This window comes from Salmo trutta, chromosome 22 (genome assembly GCF_901001165.1).
Source record: "Salmo trutta chromosome 22, fSalTru1.1, whole genome shotgun sequence".
Taxonomy (NCBI): Eukaryota; Metazoa; Chordata; class Actinopteri; order Salmoniformes; family Salmonidae; genus Salmo; species Salmo trutta.
This window is the reverse complement of record NC_042978.1, coordinates 51,873,462-51,896,809: the sequence shown is the minus strand read 5'-3', so window position 1 is coordinate 51,896,809 and position 23,348 is coordinate 51,873,462. Positions and strand designations below refer to the sequence as shown.

At 39.9% G+C, this 23,348-nt stretch overlaps 1 protein-coding gene across 1 annotated transcript in view; it reads right to left on the bottom strand.

Annotated features, from left to right (window-relative positions):
• Positions 1–1,974: 1,974 nt before the first annotated feature.
• LOC115158927 (protein XRP2) overlaps positions 1,975–23,348 on the bottom strand; it is a 28,616-nt gene continuing 7,242 nt past the window's right edge. Inside the window, exons 3-6 of the mRNA XM_029708364.1 lie at positions 7,181–7,295; positions 4,165–4,250; positions 3,749–4,017; positions 1,975–2,096 (exon numbers count right to left, since the gene is read on the bottom strand). Coding sequence (XP_029564224.1) covers positions 3,934–4,017; positions 4,165–4,250; positions 7,181–7,295 — 285 coding nt within the window. The 3' untranslated portion in view covers positions 1,975–2,096; positions 3,749–3,933. The remainder of the gene's footprint in view (positions 2,097–3,748; positions 4,018–4,164; positions 4,251–7,180; positions 7,296–23,348) is intronic.

Genomic DNA, 23,348 nt, shown 5'->3' with positions numbered 1-23,348 from the left:
TATTGTCACTATGAATGGTGGATAGACAGACTGGTAGTCTATATTGTCACTATGATTGGTGGATAGACAGACTGGTAGTCTATATTGTCACTATGATTGGTGGATAGAGGACAGACTGGTAGTCTATATTGTCACTATGATTGGTGGATAGACAGACTGGTAGTCTATATTGTCACTATGATTGGTGGATAGAGGACAGACTGGTAGTCTATATTGTCACTATGATTGGTGGACAGAGGACAGACTGGTAGTCTATATTGTCACTATGATTGGTGGACAGAGGACAGACTGGTAGTCTATATTGTCACTATGAATGGTGGATAGACAGACTGGTAGTCTATATTGTCACTATGATTGGTGGATAGACAGACTGGTAGTCTATATTGTCACTATGATTGGTGGACAGAGGACAGACTGGTAGTCTATATTGTCACTATGATTGGTGGATAGAGGACAGACTGGTAGTCTATATTGTCACTATGAATGGTGGATAGACAGACTGGTAGTCTATATTGTCACTATGATTGGTGGATAGACAGACTGGTAGTCTATATTGTCACTATGATTGGTGGATAGACAGACTGGTAGTCTATATTGTCACTATGATTGGTGGATAGACAGACTGGTAGTCTATATTGTCACTATGAATGGTGGACAGAGGACAGACTGGTAGTCTATATTGTCACTATGTTGAATAACCTGTCCTCCCTCCTACCTGCCATCATTATGTTGATTAACCTGTCCTCTCTCTCCTACCATCATTATGTTGATTAACCTGTCCTCCCTCCTACCATCATTATGTTGATTAACCTGTCCTCTCTACCATCATTATGTTGATTAACCTGTCCTCTCTCCTGCCATCATTATGTTGATTAACCTGTCCTCTCTCCTACCTACCATCATTATGTTGATTAACCTGTCCTCCATCCTACCATCATTATGTTGATTAACCTGTCCTCTCTCCTACCTGCCATCATTATGTTGATTAACCTGTCCTCTCTCCTACCTACCATCATTATGTTGATTAACCTGTCCTCTCTCCTACCATCGTTATGTTGATTAACCTGTCCTCTCTCCTACCTACCATCATTATGTTGATTAACCTGTCCTCTCCTGCCATCATTATGTTCATTAACCTGTCCTCTCTCCTACCTGCCATCATTATGTTGATTAACCTGTCCTCTCTCCTACCATCATTATGTTGATTAACCTGTCCTCTCTCCTACCATCATTATGTTGATCAACCTGTCCTCTCTCCTATCATTATGTTGATTAACCTGTCCTCTCTCCTACCATCATTATGTTGATTAACCTGTCCTCTCTACCATCATTATGTTGATTAACCTGTCCTCTCTCCTACCTACCATCATTATGTTGATTAACCTGTCCTCTCTCCTACCTACCATCATTATGTTGATTAACCTGTCCTCTCTGCTACCATCATTATGTTGATTAACCTGTCCTCTCTCCTACCATCATTATGTTGATTAACCTGTCCTCTCTCCTACCATCATTATGTTGATTAACCTGTCCTCTCTCCTACCTACCATCATTATGTTGATTAACCTGTCCTCTCTACTACCTACCATCATTATGTTGATTAACCTGTCCTCTCTCCTACCATCATTATGTTGATTAACCTGTCCTCTCTACCATCATTATGTTGAATAACCTGTCCTCTCTCCTACCATCACTATGTATTAACCTGTCCTCTCTCCTACCATCATTATGATGATTAACCTGTCCTCTCTCCTACCATCATTATGTTGATTAACCTGTCCTCTCTACCATCATTATGTTGAATAACCTGTCCTCTCTCCTACCATCATTATGTTGATTAACCTGTCCTCTCTCCTACCATCATTATGTTGATTAACCTGTCCTCTCTTCTACCATCATTATGTTGAATAACCTGTCCTCTCTACCATCATTATGTTGATTAACCTGTCCTCTCTCCTACCTACCATCATTATGTTGATTAACCTGTCCTCTCTGCTACCATCATTATGTTGATTAACCTGTCCTCTCTCCTACCTGCCATCATTATGTTGATTAACGTGTCCTCTTTCCTACTTACTTTCATCATGTTGATTAACCTGTCCTCTCTTACCATCACTATGTTGATTAACCTGTCCTCTCTCCTACCTACTATCATTATGTTGATTAACCTGTCCTCTCTACCACCTACCATCATTATGTTGATTAACCTGTCCTCTCTCCTACCATCATTATGTTGATTAACCTATCCTCTCTCCTACCATCATTATGTTGATTAACCTGTCCTCTCTACCATCATTATGTTGAATAACCTGTCCTCTCTCCTACCATCATTATGTTGATTAACCTGTCCTCTCTCCTACCATCATTATGTTGATTAACCTGTCCTCTCTCCTATCATTATGTTGATTAACCTGTCCTCTCTCCTACCATCATTATGTTGATTAACCTGTCCTCTCTCCTACCTACCATCATTATGTTGATTAACCTGTCCTCTCTCCTACCATCACTATGTATTAACCTGTCCTCTCTCCTACCATCATTATGATGATTAACCTGTCCTCTCTCCTACCATCATTATGTTGATTAACCTGTCCTCTCTACAATCATTATGTTGATTAACCTGTCCTCTCTACCATCACTATGTTGATTAACCTGTCCTCTCTCCTACCATCACTATGTTGATTAACCTGTCCTCTCTCCTACCTACCATCATTATGATGATTAACCTGTCCTCTCTGCTACCATCATTATGTTGATTAACCTGTCCTCTCTCCTACCATCATTATGTTGATTAACCTGTCCTCTCTGCTACCATCATTATGTTGATTAACCTGTCCTCTCTGCTACCATCATTATGTTGATTAACCTGTCCTCTCTGCTACCTACCATCACTATGTTGATTAACTTGTCCTCTCTCCTACCTACCATCATTATGATGATTAACCTGTCCTCTCTGCTACCATCATTATGTTGATTAACCTGTCCTCTCTCCTACCTACCATCATTATGTTGATTAACCTGTCCTCTCTCCTACCTACCATCATTATGTTGATTAACCTGTCCTCTCTCCTACCATCATTATGTTGATTAACCTGTCCTCTCTCCTACCTACCATCATTATGTTGATTAACCTGTCCTCTCTACCATCATTATGTTGATTAACCTGTCCTCTCTCCTACCATCACTATGTTGATTAACCTGTCCTCTCTCCTACCTACCATCATTATGTTGATTAACCTGTCCTCTCTGCTACCATCATTATGTTGATTAACCTGTCCTCTCTCCTACCTACCATCATTATGTTGATTAACCTGTCCTCTCTCCTACCTACCATCATTATGTTGATTAACCTGTCCTCTCTCCTACCATCATTATGTTGATTAACCTGTCCTCTCTCCTACCATCATTATGTTGATTAACCTGTCCTCTCTCCTACCTACCATCATTATGTTGATTAACCTGTCCTCTCTACCATCATTATGTTGATTAACCTGTCCTCTCTCCTACCATCACTATGTTGATTAACCTGTCCTCTCTCCTACCTACCATCATTATGTTGATTAACCTGTCCTCTCTGCTACCATCATTATGTTGATTAACCTGTCCTCTCTCCTACCTACCATCATTATGTTGATTAACCTGTCCTCTCTCCTACCTACCATCATTATGTTGATTAACCTGTCCTCTCTCCTACCATCATTATGTTGATTAACCTGTCCTCTCTCCTACCATCATTATGTTGATTAACCTGTCCTCTCTCCTACCTACCATCATTATGTTGATTAACCTGTCCTCTCTTCTTCCTACCATTATATCCAGTGTTAATACGACCAATAAAAAATGTCAACATACAAAAGTGTATCAGTGGTGTAGTTGTGATCATCATACAGCGACTAACCCTAACCCTAACCCTAACCCTAACCCTAACCCAAATCACAAGCCCATCTGCATGTCAGCGAAGTTGAAGAAGTTGTCCACGTCTCGAGAGGAAGTATTTCTGTTGTCTGAAACAAACACCTGCAGGGAACAGGACAGAAAACAAGACTTACTTCACATACAGGAACTATTTAATTAGCTAAGTACAGTTCTGACAAAAAACTTGCAATACATTTGATTCAATCTTGAGATATTTTTTTGTCTAGAGATGTCAGGGAATACTGTTACCTTGGTCCCACTGAAGACTTCGCTGGCCATGCTCTTGCAGGCCTCCACTACCCCGTCCCCATTTAACTCCAGGGCCGTCACTGGGCCTGTGGCAAGAAGAAATGCATTTCAGAAATGCATTGGCCTAATCATCATAAGCACTAAATCAACTCATTAAAACAATTCTTTCCTTCCGCTATGAGGATCTTATCCCCCCTCCTTCTCTTGGTTCAAAGGTCATCATACATCACAGAGAACCAGCAAACTGATGTCACACCTTCCTTACTATTTAATTATTAACCCAGATTATGTCACACCTTCCTTCCTTATTCTTTTGGCCTTTCTAGGGAGTTTTTCCTAGCCACTGTGCTTCTACACCTGCACTCCAGAAGAGGACTGGCCACCCCTCATAGCCTGGTTCCTCTCTAGGTTTCTTCCTAGGTTCTGGCCTTTCTAGGGAGTTTTTCCTAGCCACCGTGCTTCTACACCTGCATTGCTTGCTGTTTGGGGGGTTTTAGGCTGGGTTTCTGTACAGCACTTTGAGATATCAGCTGATGTAAGAAGGGATTTATAAATAAATTAGATTTGATTTAATCCAGATGACATCACACCTTCCTTATTATTGAATTATTAACCAAGATGATAATAGTTCCAAACAGAACCCTATTTGGATTTATTATGGATCCCCATTAGTTCCTGCCAAGGCACCAGCTACTCTTCCTGGGGTTTATTATGGATCCCCATTAGTTCCTGCCAAGGCAGCAGCTACTCTTCCTGGGGTTTATTATGGATCCCCATTAGTTCCTGTCAAGGCAGCAGCTACTCTTCCTGGAGTTTACTATGGATCCCCATTAGTTCCTGCCAAGGCAGCAGCTACTCTTCCTGGGGTTTATTATGGATCCCCATTAGTTCCTGCCAAGGCAGCAGTTACTCTTCCTGGGGTTTATTATGCATCCCCATTAGTTCCTGCCAAGGCGGCAGCTACTCTTCCTGGGGTTTATTATGGATCCCCATTAGTTCCTGTCAAGGCAGCAGCTACTCTTCCTGGGGTTTATTATGGATCCCCATTAGTTCCTGTCAAGGCAGCAGCTACTCTTCCTGGGGTTTATTATGGATCCCCATTAGTTCCTGCCACGGCAGCAGCTACTCTTCCATGAGGTTTATTATGCATCCCCATTAGTTCCTGCCAAGGCGGCAGCTACTCTTCCTGGGGTTTATTATGGATCCCTATTAGTTCCTGCCAAGGCAGCAGTTACTCTTCCTGGGGTTTATTATTAAAGATTGAAAAAAGTAAGGGGCCTAGACAGCTGCCCTGGGGAATTCCTGATTCTACCTGGATTATGTTGGAGAGGCTTCCATTAAAGAACACCCTCTGTGTTCTGTTAGACAGGTAACTCTTTACCCACAACATAGCAGGGGGTGTAAAGCCATTATAGCAGGGGGTGTAAAGCCATAACACCTACGTTTTTCCAGCAGCGGACTATTATCGATACTGAAGTCTGATGAAACAGCCCCCACAATATTTGTATTATCAATTTCTCTCAGCCAATCATCAGTCATTTGTATAAGTGCTGTGCTTGTTGAATGCCCATCCCTATAAGCGTGCTGAAAGTCTGTTGTCAATTTGTTTACTGTAAAATAGCATGGTATCTCGTCAAACACCATTTTTTCCAAAACTTTACTAAGGGTTGGTAACCGGCTGATTGGTCGTCTATTTGAGCCAGTAAAGGGGACTTTACTATTCTTAGGTAGCGGAATGACTTTAGCTTCCCTCCAGGCCTGAGGGCAACACACTCTCTAGTAGGCTAATATTGAAGATGTGGCCAATAGGAGTGGCAATATCGTCCGCTATTATCCTCAGTCATTTTCCATCCAGATTGTCAGAACCCGGTGGCTTGCCATTCTTGATAGACAACAAAACTTTTTTCCACCTCTTCCACACTCAGTTTATGGAATCAAAATTATAATTCTTGTCTTTCATAATTTGGTCAGGTATACTTGGATGTGTAGTGTCAGTGTTTGTTGCTGGCATGTCATCCCTAAGTTTGCTATTCTTGCCAATGAAAAAAATCATTAAAGTAGTTGGCAATATCAGTGGGTTTAGTGATGAATGAGCCATCTGATTCAATGAATGATGGAGCTGAGTTTGCCTTTTTTCCCTAAATTTAATTGAAGGTGATCCAAAGCTTTTTACTTTCATTCTTGATGTCATTTATCTTTGTTTCATAGTGTAGTTTCTTCTTCTTTTTATTCAGTTTAGTCACATGGTTTCTCAGGTTTGCGGGATGCTTGCCAATCAGTTGGGCAGCCAGACCTATTTGCCTCATCTCTCCCAACCATACAATTTTTTCAATTCCTCATCAATCCACGGGGATTTAACTGTTTTTACAGTCATTTTATTAACGGGTGCTTATTAGTAACTGGGATAACCAATTTCATAATGTGTCCAGTGCAGCGTCTGTTTGCTCCTCATTACACACCACAGACCAGCAAGTATTATTTACATCATCAACATATGAATCACTACAAAACGTATTGTATGACCTCTTATACACTATATTAGGTCCATCCTTTGGAGCATTGGTTTTCCTAGATATGGCTACTATATTGTGATCACTACATCCGATGAATTTGGATACTGGTTTAAAGCAAATTTCTGCAGCATCAGTAAAGATGTGATCAATACTTATTGATGATTTCATTCCTGTGCTGTTTGTAACTACCCTGGTAGGTTGATTGATAACCTGAACCAGGTTCCAGGCACTGGTTACCAGTTTGAAGATTTTTCTTGAGTGGGGAAGCTTGAAGAAACCCAGTCAATATTTAAATCACCCAGAAAATATACCTCTCTGTTGATATCACATACATTATCAAGCATTTCACACGTTATCCCTATTCCCTATATAGTACCCTACTTTCAACAAGATTTGATGCATCCCAAATGGCACCCTATTCCCTATATAGAGCACTACTTTTGGGTACTGCTCCATATTAGGGAATAGGGTGCCATTTGGGACACAGTCTTTGTGTTCCTCACCGTTGGTGATCCACTCTAGGAGTCCCTCTGCATTGTTCTGGAAAACTCTGCTGACGTCCTCGGGGCGCATGGACACTTCCTTAGTCTGGATCAGCACAAACCCTTTCCCAGAGGCCTTGGAGTTAATACAGACAGGAAGCAATGACACCGTTAAACCCTTTCCCAGAGGCCTTGGAGTTAATACAGACAGGAAGCAAACCCTTTCCCAGAGGCATTGGAGTTAATACAGACAGGAAGCAAACCCTTTCCCAGAGGCCTTGGAGTTAATACAGACAGGAAGCAAACCCTTTCCATCATTAATTAACCTACATCTGTACAGGAAGTTGGTGTTATTGTTGACTATATTCTGTCAGTCCAGGAAGGAACTAAATTTTGAATTTCAGTTTAGCCTACTTCCTGAAGTGACCGAACTGAAATTGACCCAGAATCCACCCTGCAGCACACAAAAGCAGGGCAGCAGCAGGAATCCATCACAGGACAGTAACCTATCTTGTTTTGAAAGAGACGGTAGTCCATTTTTAGGAGGGCAATCCCACTAAGCATTTACCGATGGCCACTGTACTTTGGCTGTCTTTTTTCTAAATGTGTATCTTGTTGTTAAAGAAACAGTAGTATATATATAGTATATCTTGTTGTTAAAGAGACAGTAGTGTGTATATATATATATATATAGTATATCTTGTTGTGAAAGAGACAGTACTATATATATATTATATCTTGTTGTTAAAGAGACAGTAGTGTATATATAGTATATATTGTTGTTAAAGAGAAGGTAGTGTGTATATAGTATATCTTGTTGTTAAAGAGACAGTAGTATATATATATAGTATATCTTGTTGTTAAAGAGACAGTAGTGTGTATATATATATATATAGTATATCTGTTCTTAAAGAGACAGTAATGTATATATAATATAGCTTGTTGTTAAAGAGACAGTAGTATATATATAGTATATCTTGTTGTTAAAGAGACAGTAGTATATATATAGTATATCTTGTTGTTAAAGAGACAGTAGTGTATATATAGTATACCTTGTTGTTAAAGAGACAGTAGTGTATATATAGTATACCTTGTTGTTAAAGAGACAGTAGTGTATATATAGTATACCTTGTTGTTAAAGAGACAGTAGTGTATATATAGTATACCTTGTTGTTAAAGAGACAGTAGTGTATATATAGTATATCTTGTTGTTAAAGAGACAGTAGTGTATATATAGTATATCTTGTTGTTAAAGAGACAGTAGTGTATATATAGTATACCTTGTTGTTAAAGAGACAGTACTGCATTTTTCGGAAGTGAAGATAACATAAGTGGAATCTTTTCAGACAAAGTGGGTCATTTCACAAACCCCATGGAATCCTGGGTCATTACAAACCCCATGGAATCCTGGGTCATTACAAACCCCATGGAATCCTGGGTCATTTCACAAACCCCATGGAATCCTGGGTCATTACAAACCCCATGGAATCCTGGGTCATTTCACAAACCCCATGGAATCCTGGGTCATTACAAACCCCATGGAATCCTGGGTCATTTCACAAACCCCATGGAATCCTGGGTCATTTCACAAACCCCATGGAATCCTGGGTCATTACAAACCCCATGGAATCCTGGGTCACTACAAACCCCATGGAATCCTGGGTCATTACAAACCCCATGGAATCCTGGGTCATTACAAACCCCATGGAATCCTGGGTCATTACAAACCCCATGGAATCCTGGGTCATTTCACAAACCCCATGGAATCCTGGGTCATCACAAACCCCATGGAATCTTGGGTCATCACAAACCCCATGGAATCCTGGGTCATTACAAACCCCATGGAATCCTGGGTCATTACAAACCCCATGGAATCCTGGGTCATTACAAACCCCATGGAATCCTGGGTCATTACAAACCCCATGGAATCCTGGGTCATTTCACAAACCCCATGGAATCCTGGGTCATTTCACAAACCCCATGGAATCCTGGGTCATTACAAACCCCATGGAATCCTGGGTCATTACAATCAGTTCAATCGGCAGCAGGTAGCCTAGTGGTTAGAGTGTTGGACTAGTAACCGAAAGGTTGCAATATCGAATCCCCGAGCTGACAAGGTAAAGATCTGTCGTTCTGCCCCTGAACAAGGAAGTTAGGCCGTCATTGAAAATAAGAATTTGTTCTTAACTGACTTGCCGAGTTAAATAAAAGGTAAAATAAAAATAAAATCCACATAACACAAACTCCTTGTCCTTATTTGACACGTGGGCACGGAAACATAATTACGCTAAGACTCCGATTGTTCACTTTAAAAGTATGCCAAACAAAAACCATTGATTTCAAAGTTAAACAAACCATTCAACTCTATACACAAGGACTATTTTGAACAATTTACACTGAAGATTTCCCAAAAACAAATTTACTGGAAGAACTGTGCAGATGAAAAGTTTGGTAACAGAAAAACAGTTAAGAACAAATAGAGCACTACTACTACTACTACTACTACTACTACTACTACTACTACTACTACTACTACTACTACTACTACTACTACTACTACTACTACTACAACAGAGCACCACTACTACTACTACTACTACTACCACAACAACAACAGAGTACTACTACAACAGAGCACTACTACTACAACAGAGCACTACTACTACTACTACTACTACTACTACTACTACTACTACTACTACTACAACAGAGCACTACTACTACAGAGCACTAATACTACTACTACTACTACAGAGCACTACTACTACTACTACTACAACAGAGCACTACTACAACAGAGCACTACTACTACTACAACAGCAGAGCACTACTACTACTACTACTACTACTACAATAGAGCACTACTACAAGCGACTGAAACCTAAGTGTGGGGACGTTATCAGTATCCAAATCTATAAGTTACATCATTGAGTTACAATACATATTCAGATACTTTAGGAAAATGTGGATATGAAATGTGAAAATGCTAATATGGGTACCATTGACTTGCATTGGATTTGTGCTACAAATGCTAAAAAGTTAGCATCTGAAACAGGGTCCAACAAAACCAAAGCATGGGTTGCGGTCATACCTTATCCACAGACTGCTTACAGGGGAAGGAAACCAATATGTCATTTTGTAATTTGGGTGAACTATCCCTTTAAGATAGGGGAGAGGGGGCAATTCTTAAGTTCTCACCTAACAGCAGAAACAGCACCATCTAGTGGTCAGAACCTGGTAAAATCAGCAGGTTTTTTTTCTTCCGCTGCCTGATTGAATTTGGCTACTTTGAAAACGATGACGCAGAGGAAAATGTATTGGTTGCGGGTGGCGTTTTTTTGGGGTTACCTCTAAGTTGCAACCCGGCCGCCATGTTATTTCACTTAAAATAGTTTTCACTGTGACCTGCTGCTGCTGACAATCAGGCAGTGAGGCAGGCTGTTGTTGAGTGAGAGTGGTGGAAGGCCAGAGAGGGGTGTGTTGACAGAGAACTGACAGGAGTCACAGCAGCATGCGCACGTCGTGACACCTGTTTACCAGGTGTAGGTAGGACTATTTAACATGTCATTATGGAGACACCTGTTTACCAGGTGTAGGTAGGGCTATTTAACATGTCATTATGACATGTAGGTAGGGCTATTTAACATGTCATTATGGAGTTACCTGTTTACCAGGTGTAGGTAGGGCTATTTAACATGTCATTATGACACCTGGTGTAGGTAGGACTATTTAACATGTCATTATGGAGTCACCTGTTTACCAGGTGTAGGTAGGACTATTTAACATGTCATTATGGAGACATAGGGCTATTTAACATGTCATTATGGAGTCACCTGTTTACCAGGTGTAGGTAGGACTATTTAACATGTCATTATGGAGACATGTAGGTAGGGCTATTTAACATGTCATTATGACACCTGTTTACCAGGTGTAGGTAGGGCTATTTAACATGTCATTATGGAGTCACCTGTTTACCAGGTGTAGGTAGGACTATTTAACATGTCATTATGGAGACACAGGTGTAGGTAGGACTATTTAATATGTCATTATGACACCTGTTTACCAGGTGTAGGTAGGGCTATTTAACATGTCATTATGGAGTCACCTGTTTACCAGGTGTAGGTAGGGCTATTTAACATGTCATTATGGAGACACCTGTTTACCAGGTGTAGGTAGGACTATTTAACATGTCATTATGGAGTCACCTGTTTACCAGGTGTAGGTAGGACTATTTAACATGTCATTATGACTCCTGTTTACCAGGTGTAGGTAGGGCTATTTAACATGTCATTATGGAGTCACCTGTTTACCAGGTGTAGGTAGGACTATTTAACATGTCATTATGGAGACATGTAGGTAGGGCTATTTAACATGTCATTATGACACCTGTTTACCAGGTGTAGGTAGGGCTATTTAACATGTCATTATGGAGTCACCTGTTTACCAGGTGTAGGTAGGACTATTTAACATGTCATTATGGAGACACCTGTTTACCAGGTGTAGGTAGGACTATTTAACATGTCATTATGGAGACACCTGTTTACCAGGTGTAGGTAGGGCTATTTAACGTGTCATTATGGAGTCACGTGTTTACCAGGTGTAGGTAGGACTATTTAACATGTCATTATGACACCTGGTGTAGGTAGGACTATTTAACATGTCATTATGGAGTCACCTGTTTACCAGGTGTAGGTAGCGCTATTTAACATGTCATTATGGAGTCACCTGTTTACCAGGTGTAGGTAGGACTATTTAACATGTCATTATGACATGTAGTTGGGCTATTTAACATGTCATTATGGAGTCACCTGTTTACCAGGTGTAGGTAGGACTATTTAACGTCATTATGGAGTCACCTGTTTACCAGGTGCAGGTAGGACTATTTAACATGTCATTATGACATGTAGGTAGGGCTATTTAACATGCCATTATGACTGTAGGTAGGGCTATTTATAATGTCATTATGGAGACACAGGTGTAGGTAGGACTATTTAACATGTCATTATGGAGTCACCTGTTTACCTGGTGTAGGTAGGACTATTTAACATGTCATTATGACAGTAGGTAGGACTATTTAACATGTCATTATGACACCTGTTTACCAGGTGTAGGTAGGACTATTTAACATGTCATTATGGAGACACCTGTTTACCAGGTGTAGGTAGAGCTATTTAAAGTGTCATTATGGAGTCACCTGTTTACCAGGTGTAGGTAGGACTATTTAACATGTCATTATGGAGACAGGTAGGACTATTTAACATGCCATTATGACAGTAGGTAGGGCTATTTAACATGTCATTATGGAGTCACCTGTTTACCAGGTGTAGGTAGGGCTATTTAACGTGTCATTATGGAGTCACCTGTTTACCAGGTGTAGGTAGGACAATTTAACATGTCATTATGGAGACACCTGTTTACCAGGTGTAGGTAGGACTATTTAACATGTCATTATGACACCTGGTGTAGGTAGGACTATTTAACATGTCATTATGGAGTCACCTGTTTACCAGGTGTAGGTAGCGCTATTTAACATGTCATTATGGAGTCACCTGTTTACCAGGTGTAGGTAGGACTATTTAACATGTCATTATGACATGTAGGTAGGGCTATTTAACATGTCATTATGGAGTCACCTGTTTACCAGGTGTAGGTAGGGCTATTTAACATGTCATTATGGAGTCACCTGTTTACCAGGTGTAGGTAGGACTATTTAACATGTCATTATGACACCTGGTGTAGGTAGGACTATTTAACATGTCATTATGGAGTCGGTAGAGCTATTTAACATGTCATTATGGCACCTGTTTACCAGGTGTAGGTAGGGCTATTTAACATGTCATTATGGAGTCACCTGTTTACCAGGTGTAGGTAGGACTATTTAACATGTCATTATGACACCTGTTTACCAGGTGTAGGTAGGACTATTTAACATGTCATTATGGAGTCACCTGTTTACCAGGTGCAGGTAGGACTATTTAACATGTCATTATGGAGACATAGGGCTATTTAACATGTCATTATGGAGTCACCTGTTTACCAGGTATAGGTAGGACTATTTAACATGTCATTATGGAGACATGTAGGTAGGGCTATTTAACATGTCATTATGACACCTGTTTACCAGGTGTAGGTAGGGCTATTTAACATGTCATTATGGAGTCACCTGTTTACCAGGTGTAGGTAGGACTATTTAACATGTCATTATGGAGACACAGGTGTAGGTAGGACTATTTAACATGTCATTATGACACCTGTTTACCAGGTGTAGGTAGGGCTATTTAACATGTCATTATGGAGTCACCTGTTTACCAGGTGTAGGTAGGACTATTTAACAGGTGTCTCCAACTATTTAAACAGGTGTCTCCATAATGACATGTTAAATAGTCCTACCTACACCTGGTAAACAGGTGTAGGTAGGACTATTTAACATGTCATTATGGAGTCACCTGTTTACCAGGTGTAGGTAGGGCTATTTAACATGTCATTATGGAGTCACCTGTTTACCAGGTGTAGGTAGGACTATTTAACATGTCATTATGACACCTGGTGTAGGTAGGACTATTTAACATGTCATTATGGAGTCGGTAGGACTATTTAACATGTCATTATGGAGTCACCTGTTTACCAGGTGTAGGTAGGACTATTTAACGTCATTATGGAGTCACCTGTTTACCAGGTGTAGGTAGGACTATTTAACATGTCATTATGGAGTCTAGGTAGGGCTATTTAACATGTCATTATGGAGTCACCTGTTTACCAGGTGTAGGTAGAGCTATTTAACATGTCATTATGGAGTCACCTGTTTACCAGGTGTAGGTAGGACTATTTAACATGTCATTATGGAGTCACCTGGTAGGTAGGACTATTTAACATGTCATTATGACATGTTGGTAGGGTTATTTAACATGTCATTATGACACCTGGTGTAGGTAGGACTATTTAACATGTCATTATGGAGTTACCTGTTTACCAGGTGTAGGTAGGGCTATTTAACATGTCATTATGGAGACACAGGTGTAGGTAGGGCTATTTAACATGTCATTATGGAGTCACCTGTTTACCAGGTGTAGGTAGGACTATTTAACATGTCATTATGGAGTCGTAGGTAGGACTATTTAACATGTCATTATGACACCTGGTGTAGGTAGAACTATTTAACATGTCATTATGGAGACACAGGTGTAGGTAGGGCTATTTAACATGTCATTATGGAGTCACCTGTTTACCAGGTGTAGGTAGGGCTATTTAACATGTTATTATGGAGTCACCTGTTTATCAGGTGTAGGTAGGACTATTTAACATGTCATTATGACTCCTGTTTACCAGGTGTAGGTAGGGCAATTTAACATGTCATTATGGAGACACCAGGTGTAGGTAGGCTATTTAACATGTCATTATGAGACCTGTTTACCAGGTGTAGGTAAGACTATTTAACATGTCATTATGGAGACAGGTAGGGCTATTTAACATGTCATTATGGAGATACCTGTTTACCAGGTGTAGGTAGGACTATTTAACATGTCATTATGGAGTCACCTGTTTACCAGGTGTAGGTAGGACTATTTAACATGTCATTATGACATGTAGGTAGGGCTATTTAACATGTCATTATGACACCTGTTTACCAGGTGTAGGTAGGACTATTTAACATGTCATTATGACACCTGTTTACCAGGTGTAGGTAGGACTATTTAACATGTCATTATGGAGTTACCTGTTTACCAGGTGTAGGTAGAGCTATTTAACATGTCATTATGGAGTCACCTGTTTACCAGGTGTAGGTAGGACTATTTAACATGTCATTATGACTCCTGTTTACCAGGTGTAGGTAGGGCAATTTAACATGTCATTATGGAGACACCAGGTGTAGGTAGGGCTATTTAACATGTCATTATGAGACCTGTTTACCAGGTGTAGGTAAGACTATTTAACATGTCATTATGGAGACACCTGTTGTAGGTAGGGCTATTTAACATGTCATTATGGAGATACCTGTTTACCAGGTGTAGGTAGGACTATTTAACATGTCATTATGGAGTCACCTGTTTACCAGGTGTAGGTAGGACTATTTAACATGTCATTATGGAGATACCTGTTTACCAGGTGTAGGTAGGACTATTTAACATGTCATTATGGAGTCACCTGTTTACCAGGTGTAGGTAGGACTATTTAACATGTCATTATGACATGTAGGTAGGGCTATTTAACATGTCATTATGACACCTGTTTACCAGGTGTAGGTAGGACTATTTAACATGTCATTATGACACCTGTTTACCAGGTGTAGGTAGGACTATTTAACATGTCATTATGGAGTTACCTGTTTACCAGGTGTAGGTAGGGCTATTTAACATGTCATTATGGAGTCACCTGTTTACCAGGTGTAGGTAGGACTATTTAACATGTCATTATGACTCCTGTTTACCAGGTGTAGGTAGGGCAATTTAACATGTCATTATGGAGACACCAGGTGTAGGTAGGGCTATTTAACATGTCATTATGAGACCTGTTTACCAGGTGTAGGTAAGACTATTTAACATGTCATTATGGAGACACCTGTTGTAGGTAGGGCTATTTAACATGTCATTATGGAGATACCTGTTTACCAGGTGTAGGTAGGACTATTTAACATGTCATTATGGAGTTACCTGTTTACCAGGTGTAGGTAGGGCTATTTAACATGTCATTATGGAGTCACCTGTTTACCAGGTTTAGGTAGGACTATTTAACATGTCATTATGACTCCTGTTTACCAGGTGTAGGTAGGGCAATTTAACATGTCATTATGGAGACACCAGGTGTAGGTAGGGCTATTTAACATGTCATTATGAGACCTGTTTACCAGGTGTAGGTAAGACAATTTAACATGTCATTATGGAGACACCTGTAGGTAGGGCTATTTAACATGTCATTATGGAGATACCTGTTTACCAGGTGTAGGTAGGACTATTTAACATGTCATTATGGAGTCACCTGTTTACCAGGTGTAGGTAGGACTATTTAACATGTCATTATGACATGTAGGTAGGGCTATTTAACATGTCATTATGACAGTAGGTAGGACTATTTAACATGTCATTATGACACCTGTTTACCAGGTGTAGGTAGGACTATTTAACATGTCATTATGGAGTTACCTGTTTACCAGGTGTAGGTAGGGCTATTTAACATGTCATTATGGAGTCACCTGTTTACCAGGTGTAGGTAGAGCTATTTAACATGTCATTATGGAGTCACCTGTTTACCAGGTGTAGGTAGGACTATTTAACATGTCATTATGGAGTCACCTGTTTACCAGGTGTAGGTAGGACTATTTAACATGTCATTATGACATGTTGGTAGGGTTATTTAACATGTCATTATGACACCTGTGTAGGTAGGACTATTTAACATGTCATTATGACACCTGTTTACCAGGTGTAGGTAGGACTATTTAACATGTCATTATGGAGTTACCTGTTTACCAGGTGTAGGTAGGGCTATTTAACATGTCATTATGGAGTCACCTGTTTACCAGGTGTAGGTAGGACTATTTAACATGTCATTATGGAGACACAGGTGTAGGTAGGACTATTTAACATGTCATTATGGAGTCGTAGGTAGGACTATTTAACATGTCATTATGACACCTGTTTACCAGGTGTAGGTAGAACTATTTAACATGTCATTATGGAGTCACCTGTTTACCAGGTGTAGGTAGGACTATTTAACATGTCATTATGGAGACACAGGTGTAGGTAGGGCTATTTAACATGTCCTTATGGAGTCACCTGTTTACCAGGTGTAGGTAGGACTATTTAACATTTCATTATGACTCCTGTTTACCAGGTGTAGGTAGGGCAATTTAACATGTCATTATGGAGACACCAGGTGTAGGTAGGGCTATTTAACATGTCATTATGACACCTGTTTACCAGGTGTAGGTAGGACTATTTAACATGTCATTATGGAGTTACCTGTTTACCAGGTGTAGGTAGGGCTATTTAACATGTCATTATGGAGACACCTGTTTACCAGGTGTAGGTAGGGCTATTTAACATGTCATTATGGAGTCACCTGTTTACCAGGTGTAGGTAGGGCTATTTAACTTGTCATTATGGAGTCATGTAGGTAGGACTATTTAACATGTCATTATGGAGACACAGGTGTAGGTAGGGCTATTTAACATGTCCTTATGGAGTCACCTGTTTACCAGGTGTAGGTAGGACTATTTAACATTTCATTATGACTCCTGTTTACCAGGTGTAGGTAGGGCAATTTAACATGTCATTATGGAGACACCAGGTGTAGGTAGGGCTATTTAACATGTCATTATGACACCTGTTTACCAGGTGTAGGTAAGACTATTTAACATGTCATTATGACACCTGTTTACCAGGTGTAGGTAGGACTATTTAACATGTCATTATGGAGTTACCTGTTTACCAGGTGTAGGTAGGGCTATTTAACATGTCATTATGGAGACACCTGTTTACCAGGTGTAGGTAGGGCTATTTAACTTGTCATTATGGAGTCACCTGTTTACCAGGTGTAGGTAGGACTATTTAACATGTCATTATGGAGACATGTAGGTAGGGCTATTTAACATGTCATTATGACACCTGTTTACCAGGTGTAGGTAGGGCTATTTAACATGTCATTATGGAGTCACCTGTTTACCAGGTGTAGGTAGGACTATTTAACATGTCATTATGGAGACACCTGTTTACCAGGTGTAGGTAGGACTATTTAACATGTCATTATGGAGACACCTGTTTACCAGGTGTAGGTAGGGCTATTTAACGTGTCATTATGGAGTCACGTGTTTACCAGGTGTAGGTAGGACTATTTAACATGTCATTATGACACCTGGTGTAGGTAGGACTATTTAACATGTCATTATGGAGTCACCTGTTTACCAGGTGTAGGTAGCGCTATTTAACATGTCATTATGGAGTCACCTGTTTACCAGGTGTAGGTAGGACTATTTAACATGTCATTATGACATGTAGTTGGGCTATTTAACATGTCATTATGGAGTCACCTGTTTACCAGGTGTAGGTAGGACTATTTAACGTCATTATGGAGTCACCTGTTTACCAGGTGCAGGTAGGACTATTTAACATGTCATTATGACATGTAGGTAGGGCTATTTAACATGCCATTATGACTGTAGGTAGGGCTATTTATAATGTCATTATGGAGACACAGGTGTAGGTAGGACTATTTAACATGTCATTATGGAGTCACCTGTTTACCTGGTGTAGGTAGGACTATTTAACATGTCATTATGACAGTAGGTAGGACTATTTAACATGTCATTATGACACCTGTTTACCAGGTGTAGGTAGGACTATTTAACATGTCATTATGGAGACACCTGTTTACCAGGTGTAGGTAGAGCTATTTAACGTGTCATTATGGAGTCACCTGTTTACCAGGTGTAGGTAGGACTATTTAACATGTCATTATGGAGACAGGTAGGACTATTTAACATGCCATTATGACAGTAGGTAGGGCTATTTAACATGTCATTATGGAGTCACCTGTTTACCAGGTGTAGGTAGGGCTATTTAACGTGTCATTATGGAGTCACCTGTTTACCAGGTGTAGGTAGGACAATTTAACATGTCATTATGGAGACACCTGTTTACCAGGTGTAGGTAGGACTATTTAACATGTCATTATGACACCTGGTGTAGGTAGGACTATTTAACATGTCATTATGGAGTCACCTGTTTACCAGGTGTAGGTAGCGCTATTTAACATGTCATTATGGAGTCACCTGTTTACCAGGTGTAGGTAGGACTATTTAACATGTCATTATGACATGTAGGTAGGGCTATTTAACATGTCATTATGGAGTCACCTGTTTACCAGGTGTAGGTAGGGCTATTTAACATGTCATTATGGAGTCACCTGTTTACCAGGTGTAGGTAGGACTATTTAACATGTCATTATGACACCTGGTGTAGGTAGGACTATTTAACATGTCATTATGGAGTCGGTAGAGCTATTTAACATGTCATTATGGCACCTGTTTACCAGGTGTAGGTAGGGCTATTTAACATGTCATTATGGAGTCACCTGTTTACCAGGTGTAGGTAGGACTATTTAACATGTCATTATGACACCTGTTTACCAGGTGTAGGTAGGACTATTTAACATGTCATTATGGAGTCACCTGTTTACCAGGTGCAGGTAGGACTATTTAACATGTCATTATGGAGACATAGGGCTATTTAACATGTCATTATGGAGTCACCTGTTTACCAGGTATAGGTAGGACTATTTAACATGTCATTATGGAGACATGTAGGTAGGGCTATTTAACATGTCATTATGACACCTGTTTACCAGGTGTAGGTAGGGCTATTTAACATGTCATTATGGAGTCACCTGTTTACCAGGTGTAGGTAGGACTATTTAACATGTCATTATGGAGACACAGGTGTAGGTAGGACTATTTAACATGTCATTATGACACCTGTTTACCAGGTGTAGGTAGGGCTATTTAACATGTCATTATGGAGTCACCTGTTTACCAGGTGTAGGTAGGACTATTTAACAGGTGTCTCCAACTATTTAAACAGGTGTCTCCATAATGACATGTTAAATAGTCCTACCTACACCTGGTAAACAGGTGTAGGTAGGACTATTTAACATGTCATTATGGAGTCACCTGTTTACCAGGTGTAGGTAGGGCTATTTAACATGTCATTATGGAGTCACCTGTTTACCAGGTGTAGGTAGGACTATTTAACATGTCATTATGACACCTGGTGTAGGTAGGACTATTTAACATGTCATTATGGAGTCGGTAGGACTATTTAACATGTCATTATGGAGTCACCTGTTTACCAGGTGTAGGTAGGACTATTTAACGTCATTATGGAGTCACCTGTTTACCAGGTGTAGGTAGGACTATTTAACATGTCATTATGGAGTCTAGGTAGGGCTATTTAACATGTCATTATGGAGTCACCTGTTTACCAGGTGTAGGTAGAGCTATTTAACATGTCATTATGGAGTCACCTGTTTACCAGGTGTAGGTAGGACTATTTAACATGTCATTATGGAGTCACCTGGTAGGTAGGACTATTTAACATGTCATTATGACATGTTGGTAGGGTTATTTAACATGTCATTATGACACCTGGTGTAGGTAGGACTATTTAACATGTCATTATGGAGTTACCTGTTTACCAGGTGTAGGTAGGGCTATTTAACATGTCATTATGGAGACACAGGTGTAGGTAGGGCTATTTAACATGTCATTATGGAGTCACCTGTTTACCAGGTGTAGGTAGGACTATTTAACATGTCATTATGGAGTCGTAGGTAGGACTATTTAACATGTCATTATGACACCTGGTGTAGGTAGAACTATTTAACATGTCATTATGGAGACACAGGTGTAGGTAGGGCTATTTAACATGTCATTATGGAGTCACCTGTTTACCAGGTGTAGGTAGGGCTATTTAACATGTTATTATGGAGTCACCTGTTTATCAGGTGTAGGTAGGACTATTTAACATGTCATTATGACTCCTGTTTACCAGGTGTAGGTAGGGCAATTTAACATGTCATTATGGAGACACCAGGTGTAGGTAGGCTATTTAACATGTCATTATGAGACCTGTTTACCAGGTGTAGGTAAGACTATTTAACATGTCATTATGGAGACAGGTAGGGCTATTTAACATGTCATTATGGAGATACCTGTTTACCAGGTGTAGGTAGGACTATTTAACATGTCATTATGGAGTCACCTGTTTACCAGGTGTAGGTAGGACTATTTAACATGTCATTATGACATGTAGGTAGGGCTATTTAACATGTCATTATGACACCTGTTTACCAGGTGTAGGTAGGACTATTTAACATGTCATTATGACACCTGTTTACCAGGTGTAGGTAGGACTATTTAACATGTCATTATGGAGTTACCTGTTTACCAGGTGTAGGTAGAGCTATTTAACATGTCATTATGGAGTCACCTGTTTACCAGGTGTAGGTAGGACTATTTAACATGTCATTATGACTCCTGTTTACCAGGTGTAGGTAGGGCAATTTAACATGTCATTATGGAGACACCAGGTGTAGGTAGGGCTATTTAACATGTCATTATGAGACCTGTTTACCAGGTGTAGGTAAGACTATTTAACATGTCATTATGGAGACACCTGTTGTAGGTAGGGCTATTTAACATGTCATTATGGAGATACCTGTTTACCAGGTGTAGGTAGGACTATTTAACATGTCATTATGGAGTCACCTGTTTACCAGGTGTAGGTAGGACTATTTAACATGTCATTATGGAGATACCTGTTTACCAGGTGTAGGTAGGACTATTTAACATGTCATTATGGAGTCACCTGTTTACCAGGTGTAGGTAGGACTATTTAACATGTCATTATGACATGTAGGTAGGGCTATTTAACATGTCATTATGACACCTGTTTACCAGGTGTAGGTAGGACTATTTAACATGTCATTATGACACCTGTTTACCAGGTGTAGGTAGGACTATTTAACATGTCATTATGGAGTTACCTGTTTACCAGGTGTAGGTAGGGCTATTTAACATGTCATTATGGAGTCACCTGTTTACCAGGTGTAGGTAGGACTATTTAACATGTCATTATGACTCCTGTTTACCAGGTGTAGGTAGGGCAATTTAACATGTCATTATGGAGACACCAGGTGTAGGTAGGGCTATTTAACATGTCATTATGAGACCTGTTTACCAGGTGTAGGTAAGACTATTTAACATGTCATTATGGAGACACCTGTTGTAGGTAGGGCTATTTAACATGTCATTATGGAGATACCTGTTTACCAGGTGTAGGTAGGACTATTTAACATGTCATTATGGAGTTACCTGTTTACCAGGTGTAGGTAGGGCTATTTAACATGTCATTATGGAGTCACCTGTTTACCAGGTTTAGGTAGGACTATTTAACATGTCATTATGACTCCTGTTTACCAGGTGTAGGTAGGGCAATTTAACATGTCATTATGGAGACACCAGGTGTAGGTAGGGCTATTTAACATGTCATTATGAGACCTGTTTACCAGGTGTAGGTAAGACAATTTAACATGTCATTATGGAGACACCTGTAGGTAGGGCTATTTAACATGTCATTATGGAGATACCTGTTTACCAGGTGTAGGTAGGACTATTTAACATGTCATTATGGAGTCACCTGTTTACCAGGTGTAGGTAGGACTATTTAACATGTCATTATGACATGTAGGTAGGGCTATTTAACATGTCATTATGACAGTAGGTAGGACTATTTAACATGTCATTATGACACCTGTTTACCAGGTGTAGGTAGGACTATTTAACATGTCATTATGGAGTTACCTGTTTACCAGGTGTAGGTAGGGCTATTTAACATGTCATTATGGAGTCACCTGTTTACCAGGTGTAGGTAGAGCTATTTAACATGTCATTATGGAGTCACCTGTTTACCAGGTGTAGGTAGGACTATTTAACATGTCATTATGGAGTCACCTGTTTACCAGGTGTAGGTAGGACTATTTAACATGTCATTATGACATGTTGGTAGGGTTATTTAACATGTCATTATGACACCTGTGTAGGTAGGACTATTTAACATGTCATTATGACACCTGTTTACCAGGTGTAGGTAGGACTATTTAACATGTCATTATGGAGTTACCTGTTTACCAGGTGTAGGTAGGGCTATTTAACATGTCATTATGGAGTCACCTGTTTACCAGGTGTAGGTAGGACTATTTAACATGTCATTATGGAGACACAGGTGTAGGTAGGACTATTTAACATGTCATTATGGAGTCGTAGGTAGGACTATTTAACATGTCATTATGACACCTGTTTACCAGGTGTAGGTAGAACTATTTAACATGTCATTATGGAGTCACCTGTTTACCAGGTGTAGGTAGGACTATTTAACATGTCATTATGGAGACACAGGTGTAGGTAGGGCTATTTAACATGTCCTTATGGAGTCACCTGTTTACCAGGTGTAGGTAGGACTATTTAACATTTCATTATGACTCCTGTTTACCAGGTGTAGGTAGGGCAATTTAACATGTCATTATGGAGACACCAGGTGTAGGTAGGGCTATTTAACATGTCATTATGACACCTGTTTACCAGGTGTAGGTAGGACTATTTAACATGTCATTATGGAGTTACCTGTTTACCAGGTGTAGG